At 42.5% G+C, this 24,131-nt stretch overlaps 1 protein-coding gene across 1 annotated transcript in view; it reads left to right on the top strand.

The window, feature by feature from the left end:
- The window catches only part of SRD5A1 (steroid 5 alpha-reductase 1), a 45,140-nt gene that overhangs the window by 7,330 nt on the left and 13,679 nt on the right, over positions 1 to 24,131 (top strand). Inside the window, exon 2 of the mRNA XM_050938261.1 lies at positions 16,382 to 16,548. Within this exon, the coding sequence (XP_050794218.1) occupies positions 16,382 to 16,548 (167 nt within the window). The remainder of the gene's footprint in view (positions 1 to 16,381; positions 16,549 to 24,131) is intronic.

The raw sequence follows: 24,131 nt of genomic DNA on the forward strand, positions 1-24,131 counted from the left end.
TGTAACACATTGAAGCTAGGCTAGAGCACGTTCAAGGCCGTTTTAAGATACTGTGTACATGTCTCAGCAGTGGAGAGGGGGGAGGAAGGGGGAAGTCAAAAGATTGACTGAAAAAGGATACTGCAGCTGGATGGGAAAGTACAGGGGAGTAAGAAATCAGCTAGTCAGCAAGAAAGTTTTGTAGTAAACAACTGGAATATAAAAGGAAGAAACTGCTTGTTTTAGGGGTGCAGGATCTGAGATTGTTATTTCTCCCTGGCACCTTATTTGAGCTCAACTAAATTTGGTTGTTTGCTTCTCCACCCTAGTGTGTTTATTGGCGCTTAAGCACTCTAGGCAACGAACCACTGTTGCTTGCCTCTGGCACTGCTGTGTCTGCAACAGTTTTTGGCGTCCCTGGGTGGGCTGAGGCGAAAATTAGCCTTGCCTGGATCCCTCCTGGAGGTCAACGGATCGCGGTGATGACCGACGCCCAGTGCACACCGGTGACTTCACCGAGGGCCTTGGCGGAGACGCGGTGTGAGCGACCCCAGAGGGCACAACAGTGCAACGCGCTCAAATAGTGGAGAAGCAGTTGTGGGCGGCGCTGTGGAACCGGTCCCGGGCGACGGTGAGGAACCGGTCCCTTGGATAAGGTAGGAACAGTCCGGTTGTCTGGACTTTCTCTGTTAGGATCTGGGGACGCCCAGCATCTACCTGCGACACGGGGCAGGGGCAGAGCAAGGTGGGGAAGGCAAGGTGCTCCCCCCTAGAATGCATTCTGGAAAATTGGAAGGTGTTTGGATCGGATCCGTTATCCAAAACTAGGTTACAAAGGTTTTGTACAGTGGACTGGCCTCAGTACAAATTAAAGGGTCAGGAAAGGTGGCCACCTGAAGGATCAGTAAATTACAGTACAATTACTCCTGTTTTGTCAGTGAACAGGTAGGTTCTGAAACTGTTTGTATGAAAAGCTCTGGTTAAAAAAAAAAAAAAAAAAAAGGGAAAAAAACAAACCGTAACTCCTGTTCTTCCCCTGTCTGGCGGAGTGCAAGGATCCAAAAGCAGGTTAGGGATAGTTCAGGGACAAAGGAGGGACCTGTCTAGGAATGGGAGACCCTATGTCCTAGTGCACTCTCTCCCTGTTGTGGCTGCAAAAAAAAAAAAAGGGGGGGGGCAGTATGAGTGACTGTTACCGGAAGACGCCCAGAGTACCCTGTGAAGCAAAAGCTCGTGACCAGGACTACTCTAACGCAAGCCCGGTAACTAGTGGATCTTTAGGAGGTCCGACCCATGGTGGGCTGACTCGGCCTGGCATCGTCCGGTGAGGAAGCTACCTGGGTCTAGGAGTGTGTGTACCCATCTTCCCTTCCCCTTTCCTTTCCGTGTGGGCTACTGACAGTCTGATCATCTCACTGGATGCAATCAGAGTAAGCGGCGCCGTCTCCCAGAGACTAGCCGACGCTCTTTGCTGAAGGGAGGTGTAGGAGGGTCGTGGCCATCCTCGTTAGCCTCTCCTGTGTGAGTACCCTGTAGAGAAAAATCCTTAGTTTATGAGCCACTAGTGCGGACAGGGCACCCTCCCTGTGTGTGTAAGTGGAAAATGGGTGGGGGGCAGTCTAAACATTCCATCTCACCCCCTAAGAGTACCCCAGCATATTACATGTACGTACATTATGGTTCAACAACCTGCAGGTATTTAGATAATTGGAATATTTACATGTGTGAAAATCCATCTAAACAATGCCCGCTAGAAGGTACTTCAATCTAGATAAGATCATACATCTAAGAGGAGCGTTTAATCACCAAAAAGCTCTGACACAGCGTGAGCAAATTTGTCTATTGAGGAAAGGAATGGGTTAATTTAAAAATCATCTTGGCCCAGGGATGGAAGGGTGGGGGGGGGGTTGCTCTGCATTCAGGGTCAGGAATCGCTGCGGACTGTGCTTGGTGCAGGGAGGGGCTGCTTTCAGCCCCAGCTGGCTGTGGAAAAAAAAAATATAGACAGAGGTGAACCAAAGGCAATACAAGTTACGGAACTGAGATTACATTTGCAAAGCTAACTGTCCAGTAAGTGTGCCTTTGTAACCCTGGAGTCGGTGTGGCTTGGTGACACCGAAGAAGCCACAGGCAGTCGATCTGGACTGGAATCTCTGAAAGAGACACCGCAGGAGATTCCAGGGTGTAAGAGAACAGCCCTCCCAAGAGCAAAAGCATGTTGGAAATTCTGGACAAGCTGTATACAGGATAATCTCCTGTTCACCTCTCCCCCTCCTCTGAACATTATACACAGAAGTGGCCAGTCTGGACGTACATGTGTGGGTATGAAAGGGGCTTGGGCATTAATGTTTTCCTGAGTGATGAGGAAGCGTTCCCAACACTCTCTGTTGTTTTATTATTTTATTAATGAAGCTTTAAAATTCAGTTATATGGTGTGTTTTCTTTATCTTCCCCCAACGATCCTGTAGTGTCAGCCTGATCACCTGACACGAGGGATAGATTGGTAACAGAAATTTGTCACAGTTTGGTGAGCAATTAAGAAGGGGGGAGCCCTGCAGAACTTACACCATCTATTTGTTTTACCCTTGTTATTTTATGTTTGCTTTGCTTGGTACTGTTGGTGTTATATGTTGAGAATTGCATGAGTAAAAGTGAGCCCTAATAGGATAAGGAAACACTGTCTGGTTCTGGTTCTGTTCTGTTTAACCGGTTACTGTTGGTTTTCTGCTCTGTTCATTTGGACGTTAGGAGTGTGGGCGGAACTGAACCTCTCGTTCGTAATTCCTCCGAGTGGAAGCCATGTGTGCGAGAAAGCTCTGAGGTTGAATTGAGATCCTTCTGTCCCGTCCCCTGTAGTGGTCAGAGTATAGAAGCGGGAAAGTCTGGCTTAGACTGTAATTCCCTCTGTGCTCTGTGTAATTCTCTTTTCTGTTTAAGTGTCAAACAGATGAATGAGTCTCTGGGTAAACCCTCTAAGAATAGTCCTTTAAATTATATGTTAAGTAAATGGCCTTTGCCCAATGGGTCATGTGTTTTTGTCCAGGTGACAAGCCTCATGAAGGAGGACTCGGGTAGTCTTGTGAGTAAGAATGTTTAAGGGAAGAGACCAGGAAGGGTGCGGGCTAGTTGAGAAGCCCACCCTCCTAGCTAAACTGGTAGTGGAACAAGTTGGTGCCCATGGAAGGGACGGTTCAGCAAGAAAAGCAGGATCGGGCCCAGGCAGGCAGTCAACAGACAGAGAGATTGGAAAACAGGTTGGAAAACTTTAAGGGTGTAGTGGAAGGAAGGAGTCAGTAAGCGTAAGCATGGAGATTTCAAATACCCAGGACTTACTTGGAATGGTGATTTGAGTTGATAAAAGTGGCTGTTGGGAGACAAGCAAGTGATTTAAGGGAGAGTGAGAAGTTAACTCTGTAGTTGCTGGAGGGAACAGCAGTTGAACTTTGTGAAAATGCTAAAGAAAAAAAAGGTTTTTGGTGTCTGTGAAATGTTTGTAAATAAATTCAGGCAAAGAAATTATTGGATTGCAATCATTTGGTTTGGCTATGAACAATTTAGTTAAATTAGCTGAAGAATGTATACAGTGTTATGTAATTGAAAACCTGGGCTGCCTATGAAACAAATACAAGAAAATATGGGGTAATTCCTCTGTTTTTGCCTGAAGTCAACAAGGGTATTTATATATTTCAAGCGATAATTGTCTGCCCAGAAGGAGTGGGTAGACCTCTGGTTTTTTTTGTCTTTCAGATAATCAGAGAAAACTGATGCCAGCTGAACAGCATTTAACGTACCATGCATTTACTGGCACAATAGAAATTATGTTTTGTGTTCTATGTTCTGTCTTGTGGTGTTTGTCTTGTGGCCGGAATTTTTGTGTTTAATATTTTTATAAAATAGTCTAGTTTAAAATCAAACAAAAAGATTAAATTAAAATGCAGATACTTGTTTTGTTCAACTTGGAATACAAAGCGTTTGGGTAAATCAGAAGAATGTAATATACTAAAGTCTAATGCATTTCCTTAAGTAAGGAAAAGAAACTTCATTGGTCAAACTGTTAATTGCAAAAATTGTTGTTAAAATTTGCATACCAACAGTCTTTGAAAGCAAGGACATGAAAAGTTAACCCACTCCCCATATTGTATATGGGATCTTTCTGGCTACCTCAGATTTCTAGCCAGAGGGCTGGGGATGGTGGAAAGCTATTGGACTAGAGGTTAAATTGAATGAACTCCTCAAAGTGGGTGTGCTTGTCCTGGCTTGTTGCTCCAAAGCTTTGTAATAAGGTTATTTTAGTAAAAGGTTGTGTGTGGCATATATTAAATAATAAGACTAATGTACTGTATAATGACAATGTTTATGTATTCATTGTTGGGAAAAAGGTGTATGAGTAAAAAGTGGAAGTTTCCTTTGCAGGTTAAAAGAAGACAAGAAAGGAAAAAGAACAAAGAACAGAATGAGTTAACTGGAAAAAAAGAATTAGCTAGCAAGCTCAGGCTATAGATAAGACACTGACTCCATTCAAGGACACTGCTCACAGTTAAGACTTGGCTAACAACCAGGAAAAGTAGGGCCTGAATTTGCCCACACAGCTATGAAATCTGAAAAACACTGCCAGGCACTAATGAAATGTGTTAAGTTTCTTTTCTCACAGGTAAAGAAGTGCTACCCAAAGACCCTAGCAGCCCTGCCACTCCTTGGAACCAGGAGACGGGATTGATGTAAAGGTCCACCGACGAAAGACTGCCTTGGCTCCACCCTGGAAAGGCCCTTAAGTCCCGGTGACTACCAACATTGCTGTAAAATGTCAAAGACTAACTGCTTGGACCCAAGATTCTCACTGCAAAAAGACCCCTTCACATCGGGAGAATTCTCCTACTGATGATCAGCTTATTTCACCTTCTAGCTCCACTGTGCCTTTTGGACAGCAGGGAAAAAGTACAAGGTGACGTGCTAGTAAGCTCTCCCTTATCCACTGACAGATCTACTGTGCCTTTGAATTTTTCTAGAAGAATCAAAACCATTACAGGGTTATGTACTAGTAACTTCTGCCCTGTAGGATGCTGTACCACGACTGTTTTGGGAAAGAAGAAGGAACACTCACTCCACTGAAATTGCCAAAGTCCAGGAATTCCTGACTAGAAAGGGCATTAAGAACTGACCCTGGTGAAGAAACAAAGAATTATACACTGGTGGGAGGACATTTATGGGACCCATGTTTGGGAATGTGGTATTGAATGGATTTGGGGGTTTATTCTACAGGCTGTGCCCTGTGTTTTGGATAAATCCTTAAGCATATATAGCTCTCTCTAATTAGATTTTAAATAACAAGTACCCAAAAAGTTTGTTCTGCTACTAGAAATTTTACCCATATTGAAACCATTCCAGTGACTAATAATATATGCTCTTAATGGGAATGCCTTTTGACAGTACCTGAGAATAGTTAAATAACAGGTGTATTATAGTACTACACCAAGAAAAGATGGTATTAAATATAACTGAGGCTGGGAAGGCATTGCAGTGGGATCTAGTATGTTTAGGAATTCGGGATTTCCAGTATGTTTAGGAATTCGGGATTTCCTGAATGACCAGCTGATGGCCATTCGGAGTGATCTTGAGTACCAGACTTGGCCCACTGCCCTTACAGACGCATCAGGAATACCATCTGATCTGTGATCATGAAGACATATGTGGACACTTCCTGGGTGGAAGTGTGGCTTCCCAGGGCAGGGTGTGCGCTCTTATAGGGGATGAATACTGTACTTATGTCCCAGAAAGTGCACAGGATATTAACAAGCACATCCTGTCAGCCAAACAGGCTTTTGAACAGTGGAAGGCCCAGGAAAGGAAACCTACTATTTCTGATTCCCCCTGGGGCTGGTTGCTCAACCTCGGAGAACTAGGGGAAGGAATTGTTCACCTCCTGCTCACTGGTGTGGTGTTGTGTATTGTTACTCTTCTCTTGCTTGCTTGCTGTAAACCACTCCAGCTCCCGAGAGCTTAATCACATGTTATCCTTTAAATGTGAGAACACTCAGCCATAAGTTTGTTGAGTATTCTCAAAGGAGGGAGTTGTTGGTGTCACTCTGGCATAACCCTAGGTAACTCGAAAAGGTGATAGACCACAAGTGTCAATGAAGCCCTTCTGCTGTAGGCCTTAATGAACCAATGTTCCTCCATGTTAAACACTTTGTGTAACCTAATGTACTAATAGCTGCAAAAATGTAGTATTAGCAGTTAGCTTTTAATTGTAATAGCCAGTTCTCTGCTGTAACACATTGAAGCTAGGCTAGAGCACGTTCAAGGCCGTTTTAAGATACCGTGTACATGTCTCAGCAGTGGAGAGGGGGGAGGAAGGGGGAAGTCAAAAGATTGACTGAAAAAGGATACTGCAGCTGGATGGGAAAGTACAGGGGAGTAAGAAATCAACTAGTCAGCAAGAAAGTTTTGTAGTAAACAACTGGAATATAAAAGGAAGAAACTGCTTGTTTTAGGGGTGCAGGATCTGAGATTTGTTATTTCTCCCTGGCACCTTATTTGAGCTCAAATAAATTTAGTTGTTTGCTTCTCAACCCTAGTGCGTTTATTGGCGCTTAAGCACTCTAGGCAACGAATCACTGTTGCTTGCCTCTGGCACTGCTGTGTCTGCAACAATAATACAATAGCATTCAACATCCCTGTGGGGGGAAGAACATCTCAACAGCCCAACACTGTGGCATTTAATTTCAAAAGGGAGAACTATACAAAAATGAGGGGGTTAGTTAAACGAAAGTTAAAAGGTACAGGGTCTAAAGTGAAATACCTGCAAGTTGCATGGGCCCTTTTTAAAGATGCCATAATAGAGACTCAACTTCAATGTATACCCCAAATTAAGAAACACAGTAAAAAAACTAAAAAAGAGCCATCATAGCTTAACAACCATGTAAAAGAAGCAATGAGAGATAAAAAGACTTCCTTTAAAAAGTGGAAGTCAAATCCTAGTGAGGCAAATAGAAAGGAGCATAAACACTGCCAACTTAAGTGCAAGAGTATAATAAGAAAAGCCAAAGAGGAATTTGAAGAACGGCTAGCCAAAAACTCCAAAGGCGGTAATAAAATGTTTAAGTACATCAGAAGCAGGAAGCCTGCTAAACAACCAGTGGTGCCCCTTGACGATTGAAATACAAAAGGAGCACTTAAAGACGATAGTCATTACGGAGAAATTAAATGGATTCTTTGCTTCAGTCTTCACGGCTGAGGATGTTAGGGAGATTCCCAAACCTGAGCTGGCTTTTGTAGATGACAAATATGAGGAATTGTCACAGATTGAAGTGTCACTAGAGGAGGTTTTGGAATTAATTGATAAACTCAACATTAACAAGTCACCAGGACCAGATGGCATTCACCCAAGAGTTCTGAAAGAACTCAAATGTGAAGTTGCGGAACTATTAACTAAGGTTTGTAACCTGTCCTTTAAATCGGCTTGGGTTCCCAATGACTGGAAGTTAGCTAATGTAATGCCAATATTTAAAAAGGACTCTAGAGGTGATCCTGGCAATTACAGACCGGTAAGTCTAACGTCAGTACCGTGCAAATTAGTCGAAACAATAGTTAAGAATAAAATTGTCAGACACATAGAAAAACATAAACAATTGAGCAATAGTCAACATGGTTCTGTAAAGGAAAATCTTGTCTTATTAATCTATTAGAGTTTTTTGAAGGAGTCAACAAACATGTGGACAAGGGGGATCCAGTGGACATAGTGTAATTAGATTTCCAGAAAGCCTTTGACAAGGTCCTTCACCAAAGGCTCTTATGTAAATTAAGCTGTCATGGGATAAAAGGGAAGGTCCTTTCATGGATTGAGAACTGGTTAAAAGACAGGGAACAAAGTTAATGGTAAATTCTCAGAATGGAGAGGAGTAACTAGTGGTGTTCCCCAAGGGTCAGTCCTAGGACCAATCCTATTCAATTTATTCATAAATGATCTGGAGAAAGGGGTAAACAGTGAGGTGGCAAAGTTTGCAGATGATAGTAAGCTACTTGAGATAGTTAAGACCAAAGCAGATTGTGAAGAACTTCAGAAAGATCTCACAAAACTAAGTGATTGGGCAACAAAATAGCAAATGAAATTTAATGTGGATAAATGTAAAGCAATGAACATTGGAAAAAATAACACCAACTATACATACAATATGATGGGGGCTAATTTAGCTACAGCGATTCAGGGAAGAGATCTTGGCGTCATTGTGGATAGTTCTCTGAAGATGTCCATACAGTGCGCAGCTGCAGTCAAAAAAGCAAACAGGATGTTAGGAATCATTAAAAAGGGGATAGAGAATAAGACAGAATATATTATTGCCCTTATATAAATCCATGGTATGCCCACATCTCGAATAATGTGTACAGATGTGGTCTCCTTGTCATGGTATAACTCCCCACTCTGAACCTTAGCGTTCAAAAGATGGGGTACCAGCATGAATTCCTCTAAGCTCAATTACCGGCTTAGTACTTGTAGCGCTGCCATCAACAAGGAATTCCAGGTCCTGGTACACTCTGGTACCCCCAAAACCTTGCCTGGGGACCCCCAAGACCCAGTCCCTCTGGATCTTAACACAAGGAAAGTAAACCCTTTCCCTCATCTTTGCCTCTCCCAGGCTTCCCCTCCCTAGGTTACCCTGGAAGATCACTGTGATTCAAACTCCTTGAATCTTAAACAGAGAGGAAAATGCATCTTCTCCCCTCCTTCTTTCTCCCCCTCCCAGACTCTACCTGAGAGAGAGAGTGATCCTAACACAGAGAGAAATTAGGCTCTCTCTCCCCCTTCCCTCCTTTCTTCCCACTAATTCCCTGGTGGATCCAGACCCTGTCCCCTGGGGTCTCACACCAGAATAAAAAAACAATCAGGTTCTTAAACAAGAAAAACTTTTGATTAAAGAAGGAAAAACAGTAAAAATTATCTTTGTAAATTTAAAATGGAATAGGTACAGGGTCTTTCAGTTATAGACACTGGGAATACCCTCCCAGCCTAAGTATACAAGTACAAATTAAAATCTTTTCAGCAAAATACCAATTTGAACTCCTTTCAGCCAAATACATATTTGAACTCCTCCCAGCCAAATACACATTTACAAATAAAACAACCATAAACGTAACTCGCTTTATCTACCTCGTACTCACTATTCTGGATCTATAAGAACCTGTATCAGGGAGATTTGGAGAGAAACCTGGTTGCACGTCTGGTCCCTTTGAGCCGCCAGACTGAACAACAACCAAAAACTAACAGCACACTCAAAAACTTCCCTCCCTCAAGATTTGAAAGTATCCTGTCCTCTGATTGGTCCTCTGATCAGGTGACAGCCAGGCTCTCTGATCTTGTTAACCCTTTCCAGGCAAAAGAGATATGAAGCACTTTTGTTCTATTATCTCTTACTTATCTGTTTATGACACTCCTCACCTCAAAAAAGATATTCTAGCACTAGAAAAGGTTCAGAAAAGGGCAACTAAAATGATTAGGGGTTTGGAGAGGGTCCCCATATGAGGAAAGATTAAAGAGGCTAGGCCTCTTCAGCTTGGAAAAGAGGAGACTAAGGGGGGATATGATAGAGATATATAAAATCATGAGTGATGTGGGGCAAGTGGATAAGGAAAAGTTATTTATTTATTCCCATAATACAAGAACTAGGAGTCACCAAATGAAATTAATAGGCAGCAGGTTTTAAACAAATAAAAGGAAGTTCTTCTTCACGCAGCGTACAGTCAACTTGTGGAACTCCTTAACTGAGGAGGTTGTGAAGGCTGGGACTATAACAGTGTTTAAAAGAGAACTGGATACATTCATGGTGGTTAAGTCCATAAATGGCTATTAGCTAGGATGAGTAAGGAATGGTGTCCCTAGCCTCTGTTTGTCAGATTATGAAGATGGATGGCAGGAGAGAGATCACTTGATCATTGCCTGTTAGCTTCACTCCCTCTGGGGCACCTGGCATTGGCCACTGTCAGTAGACAGATACTGGGCTAGATGGACCTTTGGTCTGACCCGTTACAGCCGTTCTTATGTTCTTATGTCATTGGGGATCCTGGCCGCAACACTCTGACATCGGCTCTGGCTGTGGCACACCCAGAGCCGGAGTCGGCTGCCCCCAGGCTACTTTCGACCTCCCCGTCTATCAGTACCTGCATCTGATTGGTGTCCTCTACGGCCTCGAGCACCATGGGCTTCTCGGGGTACTCTGCGAGCGGTAAGCTTGGCAGCTCCTCTGGGTCCCTTCTCTCTGGTAGGCTTACTGGCTCCTCCAGCGTCTGGTCAGCTTCTGGCCTCAACAGGTATGGCCAGTCCTCGGGGTGGTCACAGCCAGCAGGAGTCTCCTCAGCGGGAGCTAAGGCACCAGTGTCCGGTCTCTCTGGCGGCCAGGCAGCTTCTGAGCCCTGGAGTTGGGCTTTTATACTTCCAGTCCTGCGCCTTGACCTCTGGGGTGCGGGCGCAGGCTCCAGTGGCTCCGCCTACTTTGGCATCAGGAGGGGCTCGTTCCTCTCTGGGGCGGCTAGGAGCCAGGCTGCCTCACTACAGCTAGTAGCATGTCTGGCACGTTTTCTGGTGTGCAAGTTCAGGTTATTGCAATCAATGAGAAAGCAGTGTATATCTAATGAATGACCCGTGTGTGTACACCCAAGTCTACATCCAATTCATGACCTATGTGGTATTGCTGACAGAGTCGTGCACTGATGCAATCAGTTTTTAGATTTGTCCAAAAACTGCCATGTGCTTTTTCACAGGATCAGCTTATTGCTAGGGCCTCTTGTGAGATTCTATGAATGAGGAGCCATCTGAGCCAGTAAGAGAACTCAAACAGAGGCACTTTGCAGTCTATCATGCAACTACAAAAGCTACAAATCTGTACTTCAGGCTTTTGGCACAGACACTGCAGAAGAGTGAGACAAAAGCAGAGGCAAACTCATTTGTTGAAACCATGGATTGTCTGGAGACAGCATTTATGACATTTCCACAGTCTGAAACAATGGACTTAGGCACATCTCTGACAATGCTGAACTCGCTAGCTGAGTTTGTGGCAGCACAATGGAAAATTTTTGAAGAATACCATGAATCTGCAACATCTTTAAGTTCTACAGCTAACTTTTAGTTAAAATGGCAACATCATCCAAAGCGTATGGCTGATGAGAGTGAAGAACCTGCTGTTTTGCTGAATAGTGAAGAGAAGTTCAAAGTTGAATAATTCTAGGTGACTCACTTGTCAGCCATCTCAACAAAAAAATTCATGCATATTCAAAAATAAACAACCGTTTCTGTTTTTTAAAAGGTAACCTTGACAGTACTGTTAGTCTCTCAGAAGTTTAATTGAATTCTATTCAGAGAACCTCAATAAAGAGGTATTTGAACAATGAGTACAAAGGTGCTCACTTATAGAGCAGTTTGGCTCTAAGCTGTTATCACAAGTTCTGCCTACACTGCAAATGCTGATTATAATCTGTGCTTCACCCTGCAGGAAACTTTTCAGTCTTAGCCTCACAAATATTATGGAGTGTGTAGTAGGCCGCTATGACCATGGGAATGCTGACATAAAGGCAGTGCCAGCATGCTTTTCATCTGCCAAATGCACATTCCATGGTCATGCTGCACCTACTCAGCCTATTGTTGGAGTACTTGTTGCTGCTATTCAGGTTTCCTATGTAAGTCTTTGAGACAAGGGAACAAGGGGTATGCTGGATTTCCCAGGATGACTATGGGCATTTCAGTATCCCCCACTGGAACATTCTGGTTTAAAAAGAAAGCCCTGGATTGAATCTTTATGCACAGGCCAGTGTTCTTGAAGATGCATACGTCGTGCACCTTCCTTGACTATCCCAAGCTGATGTCAGTGGAACACCTGTGATGATGCACAAGCGCTTGCAATACCATAGAGTATTACTCTTTTCTATTGATGGACTTCATCACAAGATGGTCCAGGGCCAAAATTGGAATAGGCGTGCCATCTGTCACCCCTCCGCAGTTAGGGAATCCCATTGCTGCAAAACAGTGCTATTTCACGCACTTTGCCAAGAGTCACAATCCTTTGTATCAGAATGTGGTTAATAATCCTGCACACTTGTGTTAACACAGCCCCAACAGTTGATTTCCTAACTTTAAACTATTTGCTACCAACCAGTAGCAGGCTGGAGTCATCAACTTCTACACAGTGATTGCCATTTGCTTCTCCATGGATAAAGAAGCTCATTTTGGTGTCCTTGCGCCACAGTGCTGAGGTAAGTTCTGTGCACACAGTTCCAGGAAGGTGGCTTTCTGCATCTGAAAGTTTTTCAGCCATTGCTTGTCATCCGAGATCCGCATAATGATGCGATCCCACTACTCAGTGCTTGTTTATGAGCCCAAAAGCCACTGTGTTCATCTGCTCCATGGGTGCCCAAAGTAATCTGGTTGTGTTTCTCTCTATGGCACTCAGCGGTAAGGCAACTGTTCAGATTGGGATAACCCACAATGCCCAGACCACCCTGCTGAGCCCCAGCCACCTTCAGCTGGAGCCCCTGCAGAGTCCCATTGCTCCTCCACCAGAATCCCCCCCCCAACTGTGTCAAGGTCAGGTGCAGCCTCGCTGCCTAGTCCCTATACCAGGGGAAGTGGGCACTTCAGGATGATCTCTCACTCTAATGCAGCCCGTGGCCTGTGCTCCCCACTACCATGCTGAAGCCACATTTATTTATTGACAAAATTTTCAGAATTTTGCAGAATTTTAAAATGTGTGCAGAATGCCCTCAGGAGTAGTTATACCTGTGCAATTCATTGTCATTGGTGGTTGTTGCACAGGTGCAATTGAGGGCAATGCTAAAAATTATGAGGTTGCACAGGTATCTGCACAGTTGGAAATTAGACAGCTTTGTTCTGGGATGTGCAGTCCAGAAAAATGGGGCAAATAAATAATTTTGCATACTTCTGGAATGTCTTCCATTATGTTTCACAGTATGCAGGACATTAAAGGATTATCTCAATTACAGTTCCACCTGAACATCAGTGATTTTATATAGGAAATAAACTTCCTGCCTGTTGGTCTTTAGATGAGATCTGTGGCTGCTGTGCTTGAGATTCTTAGTATCCATTAGTCTAATGCTAGTAGTTAGCTCTCTTTCTGCAAAAGTATTGGGGTCAAATACATAGCTGTTGTAAGTGGGCAAACATCTTACTGAAACAAATTCAGGTAGTCCTGATTCAAATCACTGTATTTTATAGCACAAGCAAGAGGGCATCAGTTCCTCTCTTCTATATCAGGAACCCCTGCATTTGGGATAGTGGGCACTGTCCCATAAGACATTCAGTTTCTGAAATGGTGCTAAACATTTTGTTTGCTCACACTTGCCACTCAACTTTATTCACCTGCGTGCATTGTAAATTTCCATCATCTTCAGAAATAGCTATGTAGTCAATGTGTTTCAATGTTGTGATTAAAGAATAGGTAGGGCCAAAACCATTTTGATTTACCTACATTAAGAAACAGCAAACTTGTAATTAACAGCTCATAGTGGCAGTAGCAGAAACTGTACTGCAGACAGATCTCAGGCATATGTTTTCCCCACTCAATCATGTCATGTAATCTTACTTTCAAGCCTTGCCTATGCTATGGAATTTGCAAAAGTTTCCCAGTGCAAGGTAGGCCTGTCTTGACATGACAGGCTTCAGAGTAGCAGCCATGTTAGACTATCTGCAGAAAGAACAGGAGTACTTCTGGCACCTTAGAGGCTAACACATTTATTTGAGCATAAGCTTTTGTGGACTACTGCATGAGAAGAAGAAGAACTGGATATATACCAATTTCCTAGAACTGGAAGGGACCTTGAAAGGTCATCAAGTCCAGCCCCCTGCCTTCACTAATAGAATCAAATACTGATTTTTACCCCAGATCCCTAAGTGGTCCCCTCAAGGATTGAGCTCACAACCCTGGGTTTAGCAGGCCAATGCTCAAACCACTGAGCTATCCCTTCCCCCTTCCTTTCATGCATCCGATGAAGTAGGCTGTAGCCCACGAAAGCTTATGATCAAATAAATTTGTTAGTCTGTAAGGTGCCACAAGTACTCCTTGTCTTGACATGAGTAATTTAACATGGGTGAGGGCTTATTTCTTGGGGAAACAGGTTAAGGAAGTAAATGAATCAGCAGGCTGGAATCAGAATATCTATAGTAGTTAAGATAAGATTGAACATCCAGGGACTATGGACAGTGGACAAGATAATGGATAAAATAAGGCTGAATTGTAAAATGAGGTAAAGAGTATGTGTCTGGAAAGTGCATGCTGTACAGGGACTTGTTTCTACAAAGTGGTCAAGCCAATCCCAAAATGTATGACACAGCATATAGTTAATGCAATGTAATGTGTAAATGTATATAAAGGAAGAGGTTTGCTGTGTAACTTTGGATGTGAGGCACATGCTATATCCCACCCCATAAGCTTGAGTTTGATCAATTTAGCATAGCTTTGATGTATGCCAAGTAAAGGAACCTGAGTGACAAGACTAGTCCAACTATGTTCTTGAGTAACCTAGTGGAAGAGATTTTGGAATGCCAACATGCTGCTTTACTAGTGGTAGCAACATTGGGACTGTTGGGATAAACAAGATTGCCATGACAACTGTTACATTGTTTAGGACTCCTCTGGGCAGAGTGGTAAAAAATACGGGTGGCTGCAGATTTATCTATGCTAATATTCCTGCCATTGCTAGTATCAGTGATGTTAGCAATGGTGAGAAACATTTGCCAAAAAAAAAATCTTGTAGACAGCATCTGAGAATAGATGGTAAAAGAGCTTGAGTCTGCAGTACTACTTCCACGGTTAGTACCACAGCTGAATTTGCGTTGGCAGTGAATTACAGGTCAGACTTTTGCCGGTATAGACATTGCACCTAGAATCAGAAGTCTACCTACTACTTTGTTTGAACACAATTTAACAATTCTGATAAGTGACAAGTATCAGTGTCAGCAGATTTTGTTTTCCTCAAGTATAACCATGTTGTACAATCTTGCTATAGACTGCCACACTTCCCCGTATGAGTGATTAGAGAAATCATGCCAGAACACTTCTAGGAAAAAATGTTTAAACAGCTGTAACTACCACATGTTGTATGGCAATTTGGCAAAAAATGGTTGCATGCCTATACTATAACTGTTGTTCTTCAAGATGTGGTTACACGTGTATCCCACTCAGGTGGAGGGAAAGAGAGAGGAAAGATGTATTTTGATGGTAATTTTATCCACTTCAAAGATTTGTTACTACTGGATAACTGCAGCACTGTTAAAGCATATTCAGCTTTTACATGATGTTGTTTTAATTTGAATTACATGTAAATACTATGACTATATCATTTGAATAATAAAATTAATATTTCTGTGATCAGAACTTGGCTGAATGAACATGACACATCATCAAGACCACATGATACTCCATGTTTTTTCTGGAATGTTATCTGAGCAATTTTCCACATTTTCACAGATGAATGCTAGTTGGGGATTTGCCACATCCTTAATTAATTCCTATGAAACCTGCTAGAGATTGAGGCCAAGTAGTCACTTCAAAATGACTGATGATTTTGTGTGCATTTTTTTGTGGGGGAGAGGGGTTGCTCAGTTAGAGACCTTAAAGGGAAATGATTTTCAGAGGGTGAGTACTTACTACTTTATGAGAATACAGTGACAAAAACAAAACAGGGAATTGGAAGATGCATTTGCTAGATTAGCTTCCCAGAAGGGTCCCTTCCTGCTGGGGTCCCTTTCTCAGGTTGCTTCCCTCATCCTTAGTTTCAGCAGGAATTATGAGGTCATGTTTGCCTTAAAAGGAGATGCTTGGTAGCACCACAGTGAAGGCTTTGGACAAAATAAGGCTCAAATTATGTGCTACATTACACGCTAGCTGCATGTTGTCCTTCTGCAAGCAAGGAGCTATCCAAAGTGCTTTACTCAATATAACAAATTTACCATAAAATTAAAATATATTGAATATTAGTATTTATTTATCTGCAGTAAAGACCTTACTAAAATAAGATTATTTGGTAAAGACTCAACTAGCCTCTTGGGACCTGACCATGCAGTCCAAACATAGTAAATGGGAATATTCACATTTGTTGTTCTGTACATGCTTTGGCACTTTGTTGAATTGGGATCATAAGCAAAACAGACTGAAGAAGTGGGTATTCACCCACGAAAGCTCATGCTCCAAAACGTCTGTTAGTCTATAAGGTGCCACAGGATTCTTTGCTGCTTTTACAGATCCAGACTAACACGGCTACCCCTCTGATACTAAGCAAAACAGAGTTTTGCAAGTATAAGGATTGCAGATTTGGGCCCTTAACATGCATTCCTACCTACTGTTATGTATTGCAATAACAGCAACTCGGTGATTTAAAATGTTTCTTTTCCTATTTATTCTAGGGCACTCATCTTTCCTTTCTTAATTCGTGGAGGAAAACCAACACCATTCATTACTTTCACACTAGCACTCATATTCTGTATCTATAATGGATATTTGCAAGGTCGGAGCTTAAGTAATTATGCAGAATATCCTTCTGGTTGGCTGAAAGGTCCTTGTTTCATTGTAGGTGAGTTGAATAAAAGCATGCTGTTTCATGAGAGCCAAAAGCAAAAATGATTATTGTAAGTCTTTATGAAAAATGAACATAAAATTATAGTTCTCAGAAATGGGGATCCAGTGGTCTAGACTTTTTTTGTTGTTGTTAGACCTGCTTATTGTGATACAATGGAGGTCATTTAATCTTTATTTTTCTCTCCTTCCTTCCACCTTTGAGTTTTGATTCCCTCTTCTGAGCAACTGTATATCTATCAGCCTGACATTGGTCCTGGGAAAAAAAATGGAATGGCTGAAATGGGTCTGGATTAATATAGAATTAAAAGAGATCAATAAAATTGTCAGTCAACATGGGTTTATGGAAAACTGACTAATTTGGTGCCCTTTTTTGATGAGTTTACAAGTTTGGTTGATAAAGGTAATAGTGTTGATATAATATCCTTAGACTTCTGTAATGCAGTTTACATGGGTCCACATGACATTTTTATTAAGAAGCTAGAAGAAAATGAACATGGAATACATTAAATGGATTAAAGGCTGATTAAATTACAAGTTTCAATGTAAATGTAAATGTGGGCTCATTCATTCAATGTTTTCTAGTGCGGTCCCACGGGGATCAGTTTTTGGCTCTGTGCTCTTCAGTGTTTTTATCAGTGATCTGGAAGAAAATATAAAATTGTTATTGATAATATTTGTAGATGGGGAAGTGATAAGTAATGAAGAGGACAGATCACTGATACAGAGCTATTTGGATTGCTTAGTAAACTGGGAGCAAGCAAACAATATATGCTTCAATACAGCAAAATGTAAGGTCCTAAATCTAGGAACAAAGAATGTAGGCCATACTTACAGGATGGGGGATTCTATCCAGGGAAGCAAGGACTCTGAAAAAGATTTGGGGGTCATGGTAGATAATGAATGAACATGAGCTGCTGGTGTAACATTGTGGTCTTGAATGTAAAACCAAGGAATATTCGGTTGGAGTAGGATGGTCGCATTACCTCTGTATTTGGCACTATTGTAACTACTATTAAAATACAATGTCCAGGTCTGGTGTCCTCAATTCAAGAAGGAGAGGGTTGGAGAACTGGAGAAGATTCAGAGGAGATCCAGGAGAATAAGTAAAAGATTGGGAAATGCTTTACAGTGAAAGACGCAAAGAGCAGAATCTATGTAATTTAACAAAGACGTTTAAGGAGTCACTTGGTTACCGTCTATAAATACTTACATGGAGAACAGAAATTTGATATTAGAGAGCTCTTCTGTCTAGCAGACACAGATCCAATGGCTGGAAGTTGAAGATTCAGATTTGAAGTAAGGCACAAATTTTTTACACTGAGGGTAATTGACTATTGGAGTAATTTTCCAAAGGTTGTAGTGGATTGTCCGTCACTGGCAATTTTAAAATCAGAATTGGTTGTTTTTTCTAAAAGATATTCTCTAGTACAAACAGGAATTAATTCAGGGAAATGCTATAGTCTTTGTTATGCAGGAGGTCAGACAAGGAGTAGGTCTACGCTTAAAATGCTGCAGCAGCACAGTTGCATCTGTGTATATTTACACTAGCCAGTGTAATTAATCCACCTCCAGCAGAGGCAATAGCTATGTTAACAGGAGAAACTTTCCCGTCGACATAGTGCTGTCTACACCAGAGGTTAGGTTGATATTAGATGTGTGGATTTTTCACACCCCTGAGCATCATACTTATACCAATGTAAGTTTATAGTGTAGTCATGAGCTAGATGATCACAATAGTTCCTTCTGGCCTTATAATCTATGAATCAGTGAAGGAGGTTTTGGAACAAATTGATAAACTAAACAGGAATAACAATGAGGAAGTGCTGCAAGGACTCCGCATTGTTTTTGTTGATACAGAATAACATGGCTACCACTTTGTAAACAGAAATAAGTCACCAGAATCAGATGGTATTCACCCAAGAGTTCTGAAGGAACGCCAATGTGAAATTGCAAAACTACTAACTGTAATATGTCGTTTAAATCAGCTTCTGTACCAAAATGACTGGAGAATAGGTAATGTGATGCCAAATTTTTTTAAAAGGGCTCCACAGGTGATCCCAGTGATTACAGCCGGTAAGCCTGACTTCAGTACCGAGCAAACTGATAGAAACTATAATAAAGAACAAAATTGTCAGACATAGATGAACATAATTTGTTAGGGAAGAGTCAACATGGTTTTTGTAAAAGGAAATAATGCCTCACCAATCTACTAGAATTCTTTGAGGTGGGTCAACAAAGTCCTTTACAAAAAGCTCTTAAGCAAAGTAAGCTGTCATGGGATAAGAGGGAAAGTCCTCTTATGGATTGGTAACTGGTTAAAAGATAGGCAACAAAGGATAGGAATAAATGGTCAGTTTTCAGAATGGAAAGAGGTAAATAGTGTGTCCCCCAGGGGTATATATGAGCCCCAGTCCTATTCAATATATTCATAAATGATCTGGAAAAAGAGGTAAACAATGAGGTGGCAGAATTTTCAGATGGTACAAAATTGTTCGTTAGTTAAGTCCCAGGCAAATTGCGGAGAGCTACCAAATGATCTCTCAAAACTGGGTGACTGGGCAACAAAATGGCAGATGAATTTCAAATGTGATAAATGCAAAGTAATGCACATTGGAAAACATAATCCGAACTATACATAGCCAATTTAGACCCCATAATTTTCCACTCAAGAAAGCGATCTCGGAGTCATTGTGGATAATTCTCTGAAAACATCCACTCAATGTGCAGTGGCAGTCAAAAAAGTAAATAGAATGTTGGGAATCATTAAGAAAAGGACAGATGAGACTGAAAATATCATATTATCTCTATATAAATCTGTAGTACACCCACATCTTGAATACTGCATGCAGATGTGGTTGCCTCGTCTCAAAAAAGATATATTGGAATTGGAAAAGGTTCAGAAAAGGGCAGCAAAAATGATTAGGGATATGGAATGGCTGCCATATGAGGAGAGATTAATAAGACTAGGACTTTTCAGCTTGGAAAAGAGATTACTAAAGGGGGATATGATAGAGGTGTTATTTACGCCTTCTCATAACACAAGAACAAGGGATCACCAATAGGCAGCGGATTTAAAACAAAAAAAGTATTTTTTTCACACAATGCACAGTCGACCTGTGGAACTCCTTGCCAGAGGATGTTGTGAAGGCCAAGCCTATAACAGGGTTCAAAAAAGATCTAGATAAGTTCATGGAGGATAGGTCCATCCATGGCTATTAGCCAGGATGGGCAGGGATGGTGTTCCTAGCCTCTGTTTGCCAGAAGCTGGGAATGGGAAACGGGATCAATCACTTTATGATTACCTGTTCTGTTCATTCCCTCTGGGGCACCTGGCATTAGCCACTGTCAGAAGACAGGATACTGGGCTAGATGGATCTTTGGTCTGACCCAGTATGGCCATTATGTTCTTATGAAAAACTCTCTTTTGGAAATTATCTGCTGGGCTAGAGTCACAAGGAAACGTAAGTGTGATGACACTGAGCACTGCCACGCCTAACTTTGAGGCACCTAGAAAATCACGGATTCACAAAGCCTGGGTTAGGCTCCTAGGCTTCCTATACAATGAATAGGGAGAAATAGTTGCTGACTCTTATGAATCCCATTGAGAGGCATTCTAGGCAGTTCCTCACCTAAGCTAGCCAATGGGAGCTGCCAGAAAAGAAGGGATATGTGTTAAGCCCTGCCACTCTCATAGAGATAAGCACCTAAGCCTGGGCTGCAGGGAGTCACGGGAGCCAGGGAACTGGATCCTGGGTCTTCCACCTCTCAGGTGAGTGCTCTAACACCAGTCTAGATAGTCATTCTCAGGCTTGTGTGCTTTCATTTTCTTTGTCTGGCCCAATTACTTTTTAAAATTATTTATCTACAGTGGAACAGCTTCAACAGGAGAGACTGAGGGAACTCCACATCAGAATATCCTATAGTCTAGTGGTGAGAGAACTAACTAACAGAAGTGGCAGATCCCTGTCCTAATCCCTTCGTCTCCTGAGGTGGAGAGGGGGATGTGACTCAAGGACATTTTGATGCCAACTGAGAGATGGCACTGTGGTACATAACAGTTACAGAGATCCCTTGGGTAAGGCATCTGTCTTCAGTGATCTGAAACTCAAAAAGGAAGCTTACAAGAAGTGGACATTTGGACAGATGATTAGGGAGGAGTATAAAAATATTGCTAGAGCATGCAGGGTTGTAATCAGGAAAGCCAAAGCACAATTGGAGTTGTAGCTAGCAAGGGATGTGAAGCGTAACAAGAAGGGTTTCTTCAGGTATGTTAGTAACAAGAAGGTGGTCAGGGAAAGTGTGGAACCCTTACTGAATGGGGGAAGTGACACAGTGACAGATGATGTGGAAAAAGCTGAAGTCTCAATGGTTTTTTTTATCTCAGTCTTCACAGACAAGGTCAGCTCCTAGGCTGCTGCACTGGGCAACACAGCATGGGTAGGAGGTAAGCAGTCCTCAGTGGTGGAAGAACAGGTTAAGGACTATTTAGAAAAGCTGGACATGCACAAGTCCATGGGTCCAGATCTAATGCGTCCAAGGTGCTGAGGGAGTTGGCTGATGTGATTGCAGAGCCATTGGCCATTATCTTTGAAAACTCATGGTATTTGGGGGAGATTCCACATGATTGGAAAAAGGCAAGTATAGTGCATATCTTTAAAAAAGGGAAGAAAGAGAACCTGGCAAAATCATGGAGCAGGTCCTCAAGGAATCTGTTTTGAAGAACTTGGAGGAGAGGAAGGTGATCAGGAACAGTCAACATGGATTCACCAAGAACAAGTCATGCCTGACCAACTTGATTGCCTTCTGTGATGAGATAACTGGCTCTGTGAATATGGGGAAAACCGTGGCTGTGATATATCTTGACTTTAGCAAAGCTTTTGATATGGTCTCCCACAGTATTCTTGCCAACAAGTTAAAAAAGTATGGATTGGATGAATGGACTATAAGGTGGATAGAAAGCTGGCTAGATTGTCGGGCTCAATGGGTAGTGATCAACGGGTCTACGTCTAGTGGGCAGCTGGTATCAAGCAGAGTGACCTAGGAGTCGGTCCTGGGGCCAGTTTTGTTCAACATCTTTATTAATGATCTCGATGATGGGATGAATTGCACCCTCAGCAAGTTCACAGATGACACTAAGCTGGGGGGGAGGGGTAGATACAATGGAAGGTAGGGATCGCGTTCAGAGTGATCTAGACAAATTGGATGTTTGGACCAAAAGAAATCTGATGAGGTTCATCAAGGACAAGTGCAGAGTTTTGCGCTTAGGAAGGAAGAATCCCTTGCACCTCTACAGGGTGGGGACTGACTAGCTAGGTGGCAGTTCTGCAGAAAAGGACCTGGGAATTACAGAGGATGAGAAGTTGGATATGATTCAGCAGTGTGCCCTTGTTGCCAAGAAGGCCAATGGCATATTAGTATTAATAGGAGCATTGCCAGCAGATCGAAGGAAGCACTGGAGTGGGTTACCTAGGGAGGTGGTAGAATCTCCATCCTTAGAGGTTTTTAAGGCCCAGCTTGACAAAGCCTTGGCTGGGATTATGTAGTGGTGTTGGTTCTGCTTTGAGCATGGGATTGAACTAGGTGACCTCCTGAGGTCTCTTCTAATATCCTATGATTCTATCTACTAATCCACCAAAGAGTGCCATGTAAGGACTCTAATAAAAGCCTGTATCACACTGGTTATCATAATCATTTTGAGATGTATGTATGGGTAATATGTGTAGTTATGTATATGTACTAAAAATCATGTTCTTTACGTGTGCGAGTTAAGGTAAGTATTCTATGGTTCACAATGGATGGCCCTTCACAGTCTGAGCAAAATGCTCACTGATTGTGGAGGTTGCGGGGGGAAAGAGAAACAGCATGGGTTATCATGTTAAAGGGTATGACAATAAACTTTTGAAACTATATCTGGGGTGCAGATGAATCTCCAATTAGTCCTTCAGTGTGTGAGGACAAGCCGCCAGTGAGCTTGAATGTCTGAGGCATCTCAGCCAAAGTGGGTAAAAGCACTGGGAAAAATACCTGAGGTAAGCTATTTTGCAGGAGATTGGTGAATGCCTCATTAGTTAAGTTTAGGTTCTAGAAAGGATATTATAATTGTTTTATATGTAGCCATTTGTTTCTAATTTTCTTACTTTCTATCACTTAAATGTCTATTCTTTCCTATTAAATAACCTCTCTTATAGTGGCCCAATCTGATAGGCAAGCTTTGAGCTCACTTACTGGATAGGCAAGTTAGGTGGAGAAACCCCTATTTTCCACTGATTCATACATTGCTCTGGAGCTTCAGCATCTGGATTCTTGGTGTGGGGCTGCAGCGTTTTTGTTCAGAGGCAGAAACATAGGCACCTGGGGAACTTTTACTGAAAGAATTTAGTTGCTGAGAGAATTTAGGCATCTACAGGATTTGGGGTTAGCTGAGCGGTGGTTTTGTGAATTCCAGTTGGGCCTGATTCTGATTTTTAGGCACCTACAATCTTTTGTGAATCTTGCCTCTAGATCGATGTAGGGCTGCAGTGCTTCAGAAGAAGGAATCTGACTTTAAGCAAGGAAAAGAAAGGCGTAGGGGAACACTGAACTATATTCATTTGGTGGAATGAGGAGGTCTGAGTAGAGCACCCATAGGGACACTATTATAAGCATAAGAGAAGGTTAGTCATCCTGTGCAGTAACTGAGATTTTTCAAGATATGTGTCCCTATGGGTGCTTCACTACTTACCTTCCTTCCCTCTGCTTCAGAGTTCAAACATAGACTCTGAGGCAGAGAAGGAGCTGAGGGCAGATAGACCGCACAGCGCTATATAGATGCCTCTCATGGCATGAGACAGGGAGGAGGGTATGTGTGGGCAGCAGGCATTGCTACCAAAGTTCTCCAATCCCATCTACAAGGGAACACCCCCAGGGGGACACATTTGAAAGAACCTCAGTTACTGTACTAGGCGAGTAGTGAACAGTGTCCACACAGGGCAGTTAGCATGCATCATTTTAGATTACCTGTTACATCTTAAATCATGTCCGTCTCTAAGCTCATTGAGAATCCACTTAGCGATCTCAGCCTTTTATCTCCCAATCCAAGGGAAGTCAGTATTTTCCAACTCCTGGTAGTTAGATTTTTGAAAGGTATTGTCAGTGTCTTCCCATGTGTAAAAGAAGTGGTTCCCCTCTCAGACCTTAACATGTGCTTGCTGCCCTTATGGGACCTTCATTTGAGTCCCTAGCATCACATTTTCTTTCCCTCCTTTGCCAAAAGAGAGCCTTTCTTATTGCTATAATGTCAGCTAGAGGGAATTTAGGGAGGCTGGTGTGAGTGCTGGAAGCTCCCCCAGCACCCAGACCTTGGCTCTGCCCCCTGCTCGGCCTCCTCCCCTGAGGCCTCACCATCACTGCTCACTCCTCTCCTCAATGGAGGAGAGGAGTGAGCGGAGGCAGCAGTTGTGGGGAGCCTCGGTGAAGGGGGATTGGAGGAGAGGAGCAACTCAGTGAGTGATAGGGGCCTTAGGGGAAGGGGTGGAATGGGGACAGGAAGGGGCTAACCAAGGGCAAGCCTTGGGGGAAAGAGGGCTGGAAGAGGAGAGT

Source organism: Gopherus flavomarginatus, chromosome 2 (assembly GCF_025201925.1).
Source record: "Gopherus flavomarginatus isolate rGopFla2 chromosome 2, rGopFla2.mat.asm, whole genome shotgun sequence".
Lineage (NCBI taxonomy): Eukaryota > Metazoa > Chordata > Testudines > Testudinidae > Gopherus > Gopherus flavomarginatus.